A 16,717-nucleotide genomic window follows, 5' to 3' on the forward strand; every position below is an offset into this window, starting at 1 on the left:
CACAACTCTCGGATTTGCAGTCGGACACACATGCTCTGTGTCACCGTACTAATAACATAGTAAGAAGTAAAATAATTAGTTATTTTTGTTTACATTACTTTGTAATGGGTTACATAATTACTAACGGATCCGAATTTTTTCTGGGAATATAAAATACTTCTTCTATCCATTTTTAAAAATTATTATGGGGCTATACCTAAAAGTGAACCCATGTATGTCTACAATCTTTGCTAGAGAAGTGTTTAACTATTGAGAACCATAAACAGATGGAACTAAACGGCGCACAGTGGTTCAGAATCGTTTTTTCCTGGTCAAAATTCTGTAACTTTTGAACGGATAGAGATATATTCATAATTCTTTTTTTGTTAGACAGATAACACAATCATCTTTCAGACGAATTATAAGAGATAAACTTCGGTTTGGTAGTTGCAGAGAAATTCAAGGTCAAAGTTAAACTTTTGAGTTTTTTAACTATTTTTCATCAAAATATAAAACACTCATATTTGTGGTTTTTATATCTTCCTATGTAATAAAGATGGTCAAACACCAACAAATAAACAAAATAATTACCAAAAAAAAACTAAAAAAAAATTCGAAAAAATTTCGAAAAATTTTTTTTTTCAAAAATTTGTAAAAAAAAAATTTACAAAAAAAAATTAAATTTTTTCAAAAATTAAAAAAATTCTGCTTGGGTTTTAATAAAACTTATATAACTCGTATAAAAACTCATATACTCAAAAAAGTTGTAATTTGTGTCAAAAAACTGTAATTCATATGGAAACAGTATAGAAAAACACACATTTTTACCCATGTAATTTCAATAAATTGAAAAAAAGTGTTAAACGGTCGGAACGGGACGGATACAAAAGTATATATGGGCTGGAAGAGGAGACTTTCCGGCATCTTTCTGTGAAAACAGAACTTTGTTCCATGTTGCTCCACAAAAGTTCTAGTCCACTAAGTTTGGAATTTCATAAAATTTAGTACCCGAGGAAAAATAAAATAGATCATGTTGTGTAAACGCTACGGTAATTTACTAAAACGATTTTTAAAGACCACAATCCTACCTACCTTACAGAAAAACAATGAGCACAATAACTGTTATAGTTTTAGAGAAATAGCTTCGTCTTTCTTCAGAAATTTGCAAAAATTACGTATTTCCCAAAAATGGGGAAAATGCTCGTATTTAGTGGCACGTCACGCCCACACCTTCCAATATTTGGGCCTAATTTTTTGGTTTCCTTAGTTTCAATATGTTTACTATCGAATCCCATATAGATATTAAATATCTTTGACAAAACAAAATTTTGATTTTTGGCCAGGAAAATCGATTCCTGAACCATTGTGCGGCGTTAAGTTCGGCTGGGTCGAATATCTTCCACCACGAACTATATTGAAGTAAATAGCTCTTCCTCCACGTAAGGGCTTATTCCTTGGAGGAGTAAAATATCTTAAATGCTGAATATCACTTTATATTGATAATTTTCTGCGTGGAGGTTTTCTAACCATTGAGATTCAAAAATACCATGTTACATCCACTTCAGAAGGAAAGTATTTTAGGTGGATAGTTTAATACTCAAAACGAAGACTTAATGCCAAATGTCAAACATTTCGGTTAGATATTGAGACCACAACAGTTTTATGGGAGTTATGTAAAGTTGTGAAAATATACCGACCAATTTCAGGTGGAAAGTTTTACACCCTCAACGAAGACTTAATGACAAATGTCATTTCGGTTGGATGGGGAGGTACGCTTCTATGGGGGCTACCGTGTTACGCATACAGAGAGCTTTCAACTAGTTGTTTCTGTACTTTTTAGTTGGATGGGAAAACAACAAAAACAAGAATATTGACCGATCCATGAGAATTGGGAGGGCAAAACAAAAGCATCAACGGAATATCCTTAAAAATTGTAGTGTTATTGGTTGTAATTAGCTGCACTTTTGACTTAAATTCGTTTTTTGAGGCATGTTAATGTCATTTTGGGAAGAATTTGCATTTTTTATCTTAACAGGGTTGCCATATCATACCCCTTTTCCCATGGTCTGGGGAAAATATAATAATACCCGGCCAAAACTTGGATCCGCAGTACTGCCTTGACTTGGCCCCAATGATTTCTTTTTATTCCCGCACATGAAAAAGCGTGGTCAACGATTTACGTCGCCAGAGTATGCTGTTGGAGCGTTGAAAACCCCATGTTTTGAAGGTGTCCCAATCGGAGTGTAAAAAGTGCTTCGAAAATTGGTGTTAGTGCATGCCAAAGTATATAAATCATGCTGGAGAATACTTTGAAGAACAATAAGACCATTATTATACACTTAACAATTCTCACAAACTTTATTACGGACCAAAGTCATCATTAACAATTTCGAAATCTTTTCGCAAGTCGATTCTGCACATTCGATTTATTCCTTGCGATAAATATTTAGATTCAAACAAAAGTGATGCGTATCCAAAACGTCACCCCTACAAAATATTTACATACATTTTTACTTTATAAATATCTTTCCATATTTGGTATGGAAATTGTAAAATGTACATCAAAGATCTTGGTTTTAAACATTTTGGGTCACGTCCGTGACATTGTGAATCCTCTATTTTAATATAAAATATGTGTAAATTATTATCTCTTAGATGCGTGACTAGTTACACTTCGTCAAAGATATCAACATTTATTTTCTAATTAAACCTAAAAACTAAACACGTTTTATGTGTCTTTACATTTAAAAAATTGGGTGCATATGCATGACATATGTATGTACATATGTATGTACACACTGTGTGTGTTCTATGTGTGAGACATTGTCTCACATGACACGTGCATAAATTTTCTTCTTATGTCACTCACATTCATCATATTTCAGAGTGACAATGGCGTCGTATACTTAATAATTAATCCCATTTTCGGGAAGAAAACCCGAGCTGTCCGTCCGTGCTTCTTGTCATCCACATATATTCTCACATTTTCAGCTACATTTATGTTTGAGGTCTCTAGACTCTGACTGACGTTTCGATATGATTTTGTGTTGGGGTTTCTCTAAGTGAATGCGTGCCGCCCGTGACTTGAAAGGTGTGTTCAACTATTGTGCGTGGTCTTATTTTTTGCTTATGACTGCTAATAAAGTATTTTCATACTCACAGCCAAAAGTTAATGAATTTTTCTGTAGCATTAATGTTTAAATAAATAGCAATGGTATGTAAAATGTTGAAAAGATTGAGAACAATATAACTTGTCCAATATGATGAAAAGTTCAAGGCTTTTCTAACACATTCCGAATAGCAATTCAATCGAATAACTACTAAGTTTTTTTTTTATGAAAAATATTTTGTTCATTGTCGGTGTAAATAAAACAAAACTTTTCCACAATAACAAAAGTTTTTATTTCGACGAAATTTGTATTCCATTCCATGAAAGTACATCATATATAAAAATTGTCTATCATAACGTGTGTTCGTTTACTCAAAACTTGTACAAATTGTTACTAGAGGTTTACTCTTCAGTACAAAAGACTTTGACCGTTTACAAGAAGTTACTGGACTTGTACAAATTATCGAGTAAACGAACACACATTTTGTTGGTTTAGTTTGGCTTTTAAAAATATTTTTTTCTATTGCTAAAATCTCAACCACTGCTGTAACTGTAAATGTTTTCGACAGAGTCCAGAATTAAATAGGCTCGTGGTTTGGCACACTTCATTGCCTAAGAATTTAATAAAGCCAAAGTGTAGGTGTATTGCGTGCATTTGTCGTAGCGTAATTATAACTTACGCCCACCCACCACCAACAAAATCCAAGAAATTTTCAAGAAATAACGACAAACGTACTTAGCCGACCCTCTAAATTCTTTGTAATGGCCGCATCATTGCAATTAAAAATTATAATTAACTGTATTCCGCCAAAGAACCGGAGATGTTGTAACAACATTCTCATTGAAACTAAAACGTGCGGAGGGTAAAAAGGAACATAATAATTTTAACGTCCTTGAGTATCCATCCAATAAGGATGGGAATTGTTGATGAATATGAACAAGAAATAAGAGTGGTATGTATGGTCAGTGTGAAGTTTAATTTTTGATTTGTTCATGAAACCAAACGTAGAATAAACAGACTTTCAACCGCATTTGAGGTGTTTTCCTTTAACTGAGACTTCTAGCGATGATTACATCTACGTATTACGTTATTGGTATCATAAAGCTGATTTAGGTCGTGATGCGATCTAGGAGTGGCCGACGGTGCTTTTACAAGGTCTACGGTGGTGGACGGTGGATTTACATATTCTGAGATGGGTTCAGTTATGGCCGAACTTTTTATACCCTCCACCATAGGATGGGGGTATATTAAGTTTGTCACTACGTTTGTAACTACTCGAAATAATAATTGTAGACCCCACAAAGTATATATATTCTTGATCAGCGTGCAATTCTACATCGATATAGCCATGTCCGTCCGTCTGTCCGTCTGTCCGTCTGTCCGTCTGTCCGTCTGTGGAAATCACTCTAGCGTCCGAACGGATTGACGTAGGTTGATGAAATTTTGGGAAAATATGTTATATTTACGTAGGACTTTTGGTATTGAAAGCGGGCTATGTAGGTCCACGCTTTCGTATAGCCCCCATACAAAATGACGCGTGACGCGTCGTCGTTTTAAGGAATTTTTAAGATATTTGGCCCATTTTACCACCGAATTGGTTGTAATTTGGTACTTTGTGTCTCCAGAGGCCAAAAAATATTCCTACCAAAGTTGGGTTGTATAGGTCCACTTTTTGGTATAGCCCCCATATAAGGCCCCATATAAAGTACGCGTCATTTTAATATGTTTTGAATGTATTAGACCCATTTGACCACAGAATTGGTTGTAATTTGGTATTTTGTGTCTTCAGAGGCCAGAAAACATTCCTACCAAAGTTGGGTTATATAGGTACACGTTTTGGTATAGTCCCCACATAAGACCCCTTATAAAGTACGCGTCATTTTAATATATTTTGAATGTATTAGACCCATTTGACCAAAGAATCGACTGTAACTTTGTATTTTGTGTTTCCAAAGCCTTAGAAACATTTCTACCATAAAATGTTTATATAGGTTCACGTGTTGATATAGCCCCCATAATACAATATCTCCCGATTTTCGATATTTTGAACGTTTTAGCCTCATTATCACACCGATATGGCTGAAATTTGGTATTTAGTCTTCTTTAGGCGTATAAAACTTTACCCCAGAAATTTGTAGGTATAGGTCCACGCCATCATATAGCCCCCATAGAACGGTACCTTCCGAATTTCGGTATTTTGAAGGTAGTGGCCACATTAATCCACCGAAATGGCTGAAATTTGTGGTGGAGGGTATTAAAAGTTCGGCCCGACCGAACTTAACGCTTTTCTTACTTGTTATTTTTATACCCTTCACAATGAAATATTCTGAACTTAATGAAATAATTAATTTTCTTTACGAAAGTACCAACGCTCACATTTTTAGAGGGAGAGATCAGTCAGCTAAAAACTTGAAAATACTTGAAACCGGGCGTTTGCGGGGGCTATACCACAAAGTGGGCCTATGTCTACAATTTTTGATGGACACATTTTTAACCACTGGGAACCATACATGCTAACGGGCATCCAATCTAACCCGAAAAGTATATAAAAACTAAAATAAACAAGTAAAAAGGTATCAGTCGGCTTGGCCGACAGAGATATACCCTCAGCGTCGGACCTAAAGAAAAGAAAATAACACACAATACTTCTGAGTCTATATAATACGATATACAACGTTTGGACCAAATCGGGTTTCCCTTCGAGGGTTATCATACGTACACTACCCAGTTTAGATGGGACCGGCAGTTTTTTTTTTTGAGCTTTTGGGCCATTATCGCAAGAAGTAAGTACATGCCCCTGAAAAACATATACCGTCGTAATGGGGAAAGCGAATACAAGTTGTTACAGCAAAAACCAAAGGGATTCGAAGTCCAAATTTTGGACCGATTCGGCTGATCCGTTCGAGAGTTATCGTGCGTTGCAGTCACTACACATGGTTTCATAGGGGTATTTTAAACTTTTCGTACTATTTTCTCAGGATGTATGGACTTTCCCGTGAAAAAACGTGTACTGTCACGAATACAAGTTGTTACAAAAATAAGCAAAACGATTTAAGAGCAGACCTTAAACTGCTCTCTTCACGAATTTTGTGTGGGAAGTACTCAAAGGAGTGAACTTATATAGTCCATATTCGAACCTGATCTATGTCCCGTAGAGATATTACGATACGAAAAGTATGGATCAAATCGATTACTCCCTTCAAGAATTTTCGTGCACACAATTTTTCCGAATATTTTCAAACTTTTGTGGGGAACTTAGACTAATTTGGACAAAATATTATGAATGCAAAATTTTAGACCAAATCGGCTGATCCGTTAGAGAGTTATCGTGCGCCCCAACCACTACACAAGGTTCCATAGGGGTTTCTTTAAATTTTCGGACTATTTTTTCAGGAAGTATGGACTTGCCCTTGATACAACTTGCACCGTCGTAATTGGGGCAGCAAATACAACAAAACTCAAAGCGATTCGAGAGCCGGTCCTAAACTGAACTTTTCCAAAATTTTGTGTGGAGGTACCCGAAGGAGTTGACCGATAAAGTTCATATTGGAATCTCATCTATTTCTGGTAAAAATTTCACGATGTGCAAAGTAGGGACCAAATCGGTTACTCGCTTCAAGAGTTATCACGCGCACAAATTTTTCGAACTGAGGGAGTGGACCGATATGGCTCATCTTCGAACTTGAACTATGTTTGGTAAAATATTACTAACGCCAAATTTTGGACCAAATCGGTACATCAGCCAGCCAGACAGACGGACATAGCTAAATCGACTCCAAATTGTCTGAAACACATTTCGTCCAAACATACTTGCGGTCTAAAACCATTATTAAATTGAAGCACAGTTTGCCCTATGAAAGTGTATATACCCTCGTTAGCATGAATGCTGAGGGTATAAAAACCTAAACCTACCATTTTATGGGGCCATACCGAAACGTTTACCTATTTAAATGTCAAATTACAGAAAGATCGGTCAAAAAATGTAGCTAATATCTTTAAAACACCTAACATATGTTGACAATTTTTGATGGAGAAGTTTTGGGACCACTGAAAACCTCAAATGCTGAGATTTCCTTTTTCATTTCATTATTTTTCTTTGATGGGGTTATTAAACTTTCTCCTCTAAATTTGTCGGTATAGTATAGTCCCCATAGAACGATACAAAAAGTATAATCTGAAAAAAGTGACACATGTCTTTCGAAAAAGTGGCATACTTTTTTATTTTAATTCAAAACAGAAAACAATATCGAAGCCTCCTAACAATAGTATGCTAAGTCGACTTAGCATGTTTTCAAGTTCTTTAAATTTTTATATTTAACGTCTTTCAACCTAAATTCTCTCAAATGTTGGTAATCGTCTAATTTTGGTAATGATCGGTCAATCCGAACAGAAGTTATAAACAAATATTGACTTAGCATAGTACTGAAGTTCAAAAAAATTTCCAAACTTTGAGAGCTTCTTCTGCAAAACTCACTCGATTTTTGACAGTCCAACAACCAAAATGTTCGTAAATGACTGACGAACAAGGATGGTCACGCTGTCAAGCATGCAAAATTTGAGCAAAACTGTCACTCAAAACTGATCGTGCGTACCGCGCTTTACCAAACCTATTCGTTCATTCCTACAAACCGAAAAACTTGTTTTTACAGATGCAAATATCACTTAAAAACAAATACAAAAACGTGCCGCATTTACTTCAAGATTCGGCCGAACTTAACGCCGTGCTTACCTGTTCAAATTATTATTTATATACGAAATCGTCGATGTTAAATAAAATGTTCATATTCATTAAATTTTGCATTATTTATAATTTATACACAAAATTGTGTGTTTTTCGTAACTGCTTGGTAATACGGACACCGCCAAAACATGAGTCTATAGTGTAAACAATTTTAGTGTCCGAATTCATAAGTATCCGGATTATCGAGACAATACTGTGTTTATTAAAAGTTTTATTATATTTAAATAAATTATTTATTAGAGTATTCCATCAGGAACATAAAATATTTACATAAAATCTCCATGTTATTTTATCCGATGCAGTATATCTTGTATATAAATAAATGCTTATCATTTTTGTTTTTAAATATTGTTTCAGAAAAATTTTAGTTTACGTTTGATCTGTTTGTTACATTTTCATTATGGGGTTAGGGCACAATTGTCAATGTAACTGTTTCACTATTAAATCTTATTTTATGGTAGTAAATTAAAACAAACACATTCGCTCGAAGAGGTACAAAACAAACACACAACGGTACTATAATAACATACATATGCTTAAAATAATATTTGATTTTAATTTCACATTATAGTTTGGACGAGATACATATATACTACATAAAAACATTGGGTTGAAAGCTACAAAATGATCACCAGTGGCGAATGGTCATGTTTTCTTTTAATAAAACGTTTTAAAATCTCATCATATTTATTTGAAAACAATCGTAGTTGGTTATTATACACTTTTATAATAGTCAAACTGCACATTTTATATAAAAAGATATTTCTGATTTTTTTTTTTTTTGAAATCTATAAAAAAATTCTTAATTGAGAAGGCACAGACGATACACATGTATCTTCTACTTTTGTTTCACAAATTTTTTGTTTGATTTTTCCCTCTTTTTCAAATATTTAATAAAATTCTATTGTTAAAAAAATAATTATTTTGTAATCACTTTAAAATAAAATCAAAACTAACATTGGATACGAAACATTTACTAAAATAAATATTTTTCTGCACTCTCTTTGTTCTTTTTCTTCCATTTCTTTCTCTCTTTTTTAATGTGATTGTCTGTGATTGTGTTTTGTATTGAATTAATCGACACAATTATGAAATGCAATTCGAAATTATTTAAACAAAAATTCGCCATTCAACTACCACCACAACCACCATTTACAAAACCAACAACGACAACATCACTACCATAAAAATTACAACGTTAACTCTTCAAATAAAAAACCTAAAAACATAAATTCAACACTTCTACACATGTTCAAAATTTCATGTCGCTTCGCCACTAACCGGTATATCCGCTGATGGGGTAATGTCCTTGCTCATTCGCTCCTTCTATCACATCCACGCGCATCCATCCATTATTCATGGTCCATGAAATGTCCACACCATATGTCTGTCCGTCCGCTCCTGTCGACGGAACGAATTTTTTGTGGCTATATTTGTTGGGAAATGACATGGCGCCCGATTTTGTTGCTATGTTAGGCTACTACGTGCCGAACTCTTGTCACTGAGACGAAAGGGTGCCTTGAAAATTGGCGGAGTTATAGGCAACGGTAGTGGTGGTAATGTTGGTGGTGCAAATACTACAGCAACAGGAGAAGTGTCAACATCATCATCATCGGCAAATCAACACCTCCAATACCAACAACTGCAGCAGCAACAACAACAATTTCAACTTGAACAAAACAATCATAATCTACCCGCCCCACCTCTTCTCCAGGAATCGAATCGCCACTGTGCCCGCTGTAACACGGAGCTGGGACGTATCACAAATCGTGGTGCTCCTTGTCGTGTTTGCAAGCTGAGAGTCTGTAAGGCCTGCCGGGAATTTACCACAAGAACCACCGACTGGGTTTGCGTTGTCTGCCACAAACAAATGTAAGCCAAAAATCTGTGTCTGTGTTGTTTTCTTTCACCCACTTGTTGTCCTTGGTTTTGTTCGATTTTGTTGTTTTGTTACGATTTGATTTTGTTTTGATTGATTCCTTTGTTATGGAGATTGAGTGAAATTTATTGCATGGTTTTTGAGATTTCTTCCAAAGTTTTTCTTTTTGAATACTTCTTATTTTGTGTGTTTTGTTTTAATTGGTTGATTATTAAATTGTTAATGATAATCCATTATTAACTAAATTTACATACATTCATAAACTGTTTATTGCAATAAAAATTAATATTTAAAATTTAAATACAATATCCATAAAAAGACAGTAAACATCCAACACTTATTCAAAACATGGTAGGTACCCAACATACCAAATAAAAATTTAAAGTAATAAAACTTGAGAATAATATTATATTTTAACTTTAGAATAAAATTATATTTCAACTTGAGAAAAATATTATATTTTAGCTTGAGGATAATATTATAAAATGTACAAACTTTTCAAAGGGTGTCTGAAAACTATTTTTATACAAATTTTTGTTAATTGACATTTGTTGATAAATTCGTTTTCACAAAAAAACATTTTTCCGTATTTTACATCGATCTTTAATTTTATGTGTTTAAATTCATATCCGCGTTGTGTTAAAAAATAATAAATGTAAAAAGTATTGAAAATAAAATTTGTAATAAAGACAAATTTGGCATAGAAGTTATTATCAAAAATGATAAGTCCTTTTCTCCCGATATCTCTCTCGCGCGGTACGCGTTGCTACTGATTGCAAAGTAGCTCTATATGCCGCATTTTTAACGGGTGTTAAAGGCAGTTCCCCAGGTGACACCACGGGGAGGTCAGTGTCCACTTGAGATGAAAGAGGGACCAAGATAAATCCTGGGCTTTGCCATGTTAAAGCCGGTCAAGACCGTTGCTTGGTATCATTCATCCCCTACATTTTTGTTGAAAGGCGGGGTTTTTCTAAGTGAATGATCATACAATAATAAATGCCTAAAGTTTAAACATTTTATGCGTTAAACTCGTATTTCAACAAAAATGGTTGAAATAGCGCGTACTGTGCCTCATCTTGTTGCAAAAAATTTAGAGTGTGGAGTGTTGAAAATTTAATTAAAAACTCTGCATTATTAAGATGATTGTTCTAAATCTACAAAAAGCATTAAGAACTCTCCCAGAGATGCCGGAAGTGTCCCGCTTGCAGCAGGTTGAAAATGTGACCACTTTAGACCGGAAGGATTCTTGACAGATTTTCTTTGTAATTCGATTCGGCAACTAGCATGCAAAGGCAAATACGGCATAGGAGGTAAGTTCAAGTTAGAAATTAACTTAAAAAATATAACTAAATTTCTACTTTTCATAGATGCAGCTGTGGACACGTTGGACCCAAACATTCTTTCAGTTCGTTGAAAGTATAAAGATGCGAAACATATGTAAAAACCGCAAATGCAAATAAAAAATACAATTATTTAATAATATCATAAACAGACAAATTGAATTACTTGTGAACTCAATTTTCATAAAAATAACAATAAAATAAGTAAAATCATAAAAAATGTTGAAATATTAACTAAATTAGTAGAATTTGAATAAAAATGCAAAAAATTATATATAAGCTTGTTTCAAAATTACACGGATAAGCTTAAGACAATATTAATATTATAAGCTTATTATACAATTACAAGGGTAAGCTTATAAACAAGGGTTCCGTTTCGATTATTCTATAATTATGGCATAAGCTTTTAACAACAAATTTCTCAAGTATTTTATAAGCTTAAGGCTTATGTTGGTAAGCTTATTATAATATAATTCTCAAGCTTTTTTGGTATGTTGGGTAGTATGTATATATTACACAGTTTAACAAATTGCAATTGAATTTAAATGTATTCCGTTATAAAGTATACTCACTTCGGTAATTACGAGTATAACAAAAATCATATTCTTGAATAGAAATCTATAATTGACTTCTCAAGCGCCTAGGGTTTATAATCATAAACATCTGACATCAAGTTTTGAAGAGATTCATGCATTTTAGCTTTCTCTTGAAACTTTGGGTTTTCCCATAGCGTGTACTACCATTTCATTCTTAAATATCTTTTCTGGCCTGATTTATACATGAAATTGTCTTCATGGACTTCCTAACCTTTGTAATTTGATATGTTTAATTACACTATGCAACACTGAAAATGCAAACAACTTCTAGTATGCATTTTTTGAAAGTACATATTTAGACTACAAAAACCCTAGTAGGGTTTTGTCCTGTCAATTTCAGTTCGGATTTTATGGCATCATCTAAACCGGGCTAAATCTACACTTGTTTGCATTTATCAGGCATTTATCTCAGAAATGAATAGGAATTTGGCCTTACTGCCTTTAGCAATACACGGTGCTCTTGAAACAATTTTAAATGGAAGGTGCTTACACCTCGGAAGTTTTTGCGGATTCTGAAACTACAATGTTCATAGATGAGAACAATCAAAAAACAAAAAAAATCGCCGGAGCGCTTTTTAAATAAATCGCGATTTAAGTTGACATTTTTAGTGGTTGTTTAGGTTTTCGCGATTTTGCTTAGAAACCGCATTTCTTATCAAAATGGGACTAAAACAAATATTGTAGCTATGAAAATTCTCTACAAGATCGACCTTTATGGTATTTTCGTAGATTTTACCATTTTTGAGATATAGAAGTTCAACTTGGGATAATGCACTGACTGTATCGCCCCCTTATAAAACAATGTCATGTAGGGTGCGCCTTAACTAACTTTTGATGAAAACCGCTTACACAGGGAAAGTTTTTGTGAATTCTGAATCAGCAGTGTTCATAGATGAGAAAAATCCAAAAACAAGAAAAAATCGCTGTAGAGATTTTTAAATAAATCGCGGTCAAAATGTACATTTTTGGGTGTTTTTTAGGTTTTTACGATTTTGCTTGAAAACCGCAAGTCCAATCGAAATGGAGCTAAAGAAAATGTTGTAGCTGTCAAAATTCTCTAGAGGATTGACTTTATCATTTGTTCCCAGCTTGTACCATTTTTGAGATAAGGAAGCTCAGTTTACATTTTTAGTTTTTTTGTTAGGATTTCGCGAATTTGCTTGAATACGGTAAGTCGTATCGACATGTGGCCTGAGAAAATCTTGAAGCTGTGAAAATTCTCTACAAGACTGGCTTAAGTAACTTATCCTTAGTTGTAACATTTTTTTAGATATATAAGTTTAAGTTGGGAATTTGCAGTTATGACATTGTTTTATAAGGGGGCGATACAGAATTGAATTGAATTTGAATTGTCCCAATTTGAACTTCTATATCTAAAAAACGGTAAAACCGACGAGAATATCATAAAGGTCAATCTTTTAGAGAATTTTCATATCTACAACATTTGTTTGAGTTGCATTTTGATAGGAAATGTGGTTTCTAATTGATTGTTCTCATCTATAAACATTGTAGTTTCAGAATCCGCAAAAATTTCCGAGGTGTAAGCACCTTCCATTTAAAATTGTTTCAAGAGCACCGTGAATATTGTAGCCCTAAACTAGTAGAACTTATCTTTTGAAAAAACCACATAAGAAAAACTCCATCTAGGGCATCAAAATCTGTAATATATACAAAATTTTACAAAATTGCTGAAATTCTGGTCAGTATCGGCTTAACTATTGGGAGCTGAACCAAGTAACCTTTTGCGAAAATCTTCCAAATAAAGTTCTCAACAATTCTTTAGAACATTCTGAAACTCTAAAATGCTTACTTCATGTTGTTTCAGCGGTATTTTGCATCATATCTTTTACAACACGTATTTCAAACACAGTTCACACCAACAGTTTATTCTCGTATTTCGGATTTCACTACATTATTGACATTTTTATTAAATCGTCGTTGAAAAATGTACTGAAAACAACGGCATAGAGGCATTTTACAAGAGAGGCATTTCATGTTCTGAAGAGTTGTGTATTACATTCCAGGAAATATTTTTCCAAAAAAAGAAAATGTTCAGAAAAAATTAACAGTTTTTGAGATACGGTTCGAAATATATAAAAATTATGAATTTTTACATATGTTTTGAAATTTGAAGCAACAAATGTAGTTTTTCGAGTTCATTATTTCTTCAAATATTTTAATCCTGTCCTTATCTACAAATTTGCTTCAGAGGTCAGAAGAAGATTCGCATTAATTTCAGAGATATAGCCCCGAATTTCTTTAAAAACTCAATATTTAACCATGTTTAGATGGGGCCATAAAATTCGAGCTTGATCTGACACAACAAAACCCAACTAGGGTTTCTGTACTTTCAAAAAATCCTCAGTTCGAATTGTTTGCACAAGATCACCTTAAAAATGTTGCACAGTGTTATGCCATTCAAACTTTGGACTAGAACTTTGAAGGTATTGAAAGACGTGGGGAGATATTTTCGCTTACAGATAGCTGGAAGTGTCCTCTTTCAGCGCACATGCACCGTTATAAACGTCGTATGTTTTTCAAAAAATATTTATTTATTCATCAATAACTTTCTTGTCCCCTTCAAAGTAATCCCCCTCAGATATAGTGGCCGAGTATGTAGCGTGTTAGGCTACAAAGCAGAAGTTCGTGTGTTCAAATCCAGTAGAAGGCGAAATAAAAAAATAAAATAAAAAATATGAAGTGTGTTGAAATTGAAAACAAATTCCACCTCAACTGTTCTAAAAATAGAAAATATAATTTTTTAACTTATAGCTTATTTTTCAACTTCCAGTGGCCATAAAATGACTAGTTATTCTAGTGGTTATATTGGTCATAGAATAACTAGTTATTCAGTGCGACATGCCCTTGTTAAAATAATGGGTTAGTGGGTGGTTTTGTAGGTAGTTACGACTACCAAAAAGTACTATAAAAAACCATTATTTTGGGTGGATTTTTTTGCTGGGATCGGTCCACTCCTTCCGGTACCTCCCCCACAAAAATCTTCAAATGTTCGGAAAATTTGTGCGCACGATAACTCTGGAAGGGAGTAACCGATTTGGTCCATACTTTGCACGTCTGGTAGGAAGCAGACTTAGATGAGGTTCCAATATGGACTCAATCGGTCCACTCCTTCGGCTACCTCCCACACAAAACTTCGTAATAGTTCAGTTTAGGACCTGCTCTCGAATTGCTTTGATTTTTATTGTAGCAGCTTGTATTCACTGCCTCTATACGACGGTACAAGTTTCATCAGGGGCAAGTCCATACTTCCTGAAAAAATAGCCTGAAAGGTGCAAAAAGGTGCCTCCCCCATAAAAGTTCAAAAATGTTCGGAAAAATTGTGCGCAGATAACTCTTGAAGGGAGTGACCGATTTGGTCCATGCTATACATATCCTAATATATCTACCAGATATAGATCAGGTTAGATTGTGGACTATATTTGCTAGCTCCTCCGGATGCCTCCCACAAAAAGTTTCGGATAAGTTCAATTTAAGACCTGCTTTCGAATCACTTTGATTTTTGTTGAAGCAATTTGCTTTTGCTGGCTCAATTACGACGGTAATTTTTTTTAGGGCAAGTCCATATTTCTTGAGAAAACAGCTCGAAAGTTGTTAAAACCCCCTTGGTATCATATTTAGTGGCTGGAGAGCACTATAACTCTCGAACTGATCAACCGATTTGGTTAAAAATTTGGCCTTCATCATATTTTTTCAAACTTAGTTTCAGTTCGAAGATGGGCAATACGGTTCCACAACTTCCGGTACCTCCCCCCAATATTTAAAAAATATCACTAAAATGGTATGCACAATATCTGTTGAACGGGCAACCAATTTGGTCCAAACTTTGGATCTCCTAATATTTTGTCCAAATTTAGTTTAACTTCTAAAAAGGCCCATATTGGTCCTCTCCTTAGGGTACCTCCCCACAAAGGTTCAACATTTGTGTCTAAGTGAAGTTTAGTGTCTGTTCGAAGATCCTTTGGCAATGTACACCGATGCTGTTCATTGTGGTCCGGGTTACAGTGATATTTTGTTATCCGTGGACAAGTCCATGCTTTCTGGCATACTGGTCCAAATGTTATACGATGACCCACTGAATTGACTAGTGGGCGCGAAATCTATCGAAAAGATATGACTCCCAAAATAAGATCCACTTCCATAATGGACTATGTCGATCCATTCCTTTAAGTACCTCCTCCGCAACATTTTTGAACTTTAATACTAATCCACATTTTTGTCGGCAAGTTCAAATGTCCAAACATTCTGAAAAGACCTTAAATACATCCGATCTGTCCGAAGATGAAAGTTTCAATTCACATGGGCTGAGTGTATATCTCTGTGGGCTAAGCCGACTGATACTTTTTTACTTATATGGAATAATTAACTTTCACAATTTTATGTCGAGATTTTTTGTTGAGCACTGGGAACCCCAAGTATTTAATTTCAGCTAATGCGTTCAGCTAAAAACGGGCGGTACCGTTATATGTCCACAATTTTTTATAGAATAGTTTTTAACCAATGGACATCCAATCTAAAAACCTGAAATGGATGCTACCGTTTTTTGGGGCCGTACCAAAACGTTGACCTATGTTGAAAAATTTTGTTTGAGAAGTTTTGTGACCACTGGGAAATTCAAATGTCTAATTACAGGTAGATTGGTCGATAAATGTATCTAAAATACTCAAATTACATAAAATCGGGAGTTACCGTTATATGAGTGCTATACCGAAACAAGGACGGAAATGGCTAAATCGACTGACAATTGTATCCTGATCAAGAATATACATATGTACTTTATAGGGTAGCAAATGATTATTTCAATGCGTTACCAAGGAAAAAACCAACTAAATATACTCCCATACTATGGTAGAGGATATAAAAACATACATATGTTATATTTTTAAAGCTGGGTACACATTGTCAGTTTTGAATGGCAGCTTTGTTGTTGCTTACTAGTGTGGCCGTTCATTTTCGTCATTCATCATGCAATCACAAAATATTTTGTGGTTGCTGGACGGTTTGACAGTTATCGATAATTGCGAAATATCGTCATTCAAAACTGACAATGTGTA

General features: G+C 34.3%; 1 protein-coding gene across 6 annotated transcripts in view; it reads left to right on the forward strand.

Moving 5' to 3' along the window:
• The window catches only part of btsz (bitesize), a 373,400-nt gene that overhangs the window by 258,995 nt on the left and 97,688 nt on the right, over positions 1-16,717 (forward strand). For 2 of the 6 annotated variants that reach the window (XM_073958504.1, XM_073958506.1), the window contains one exon: positions 9,307-9,702. The exons of the other annotated variants lie outside the window; for them this stretch is intronic. In XM_073958504.1, the coding sequence (XP_073814605.1) occupies positions 9,307-9,702 (396 nt within the window). The remainder of the gene's footprint in view (positions 1-9,306; positions 9,703-16,717) is intronic. 6 annotated transcript variants of the gene reach the window in all.

The sequence above is a fragment of the Musca autumnalis genome, unplaced genomic scaffold, assembly GCF_047663935.1.
Source record: "Musca autumnalis isolate F117 unplaced genomic scaffold, ASM4766393v1 scaffold_1, whole genome shotgun sequence".
NCBI lineage: Eukaryota > Metazoa > Arthropoda > Insecta > Diptera > Muscidae > Musca > Musca autumnalis.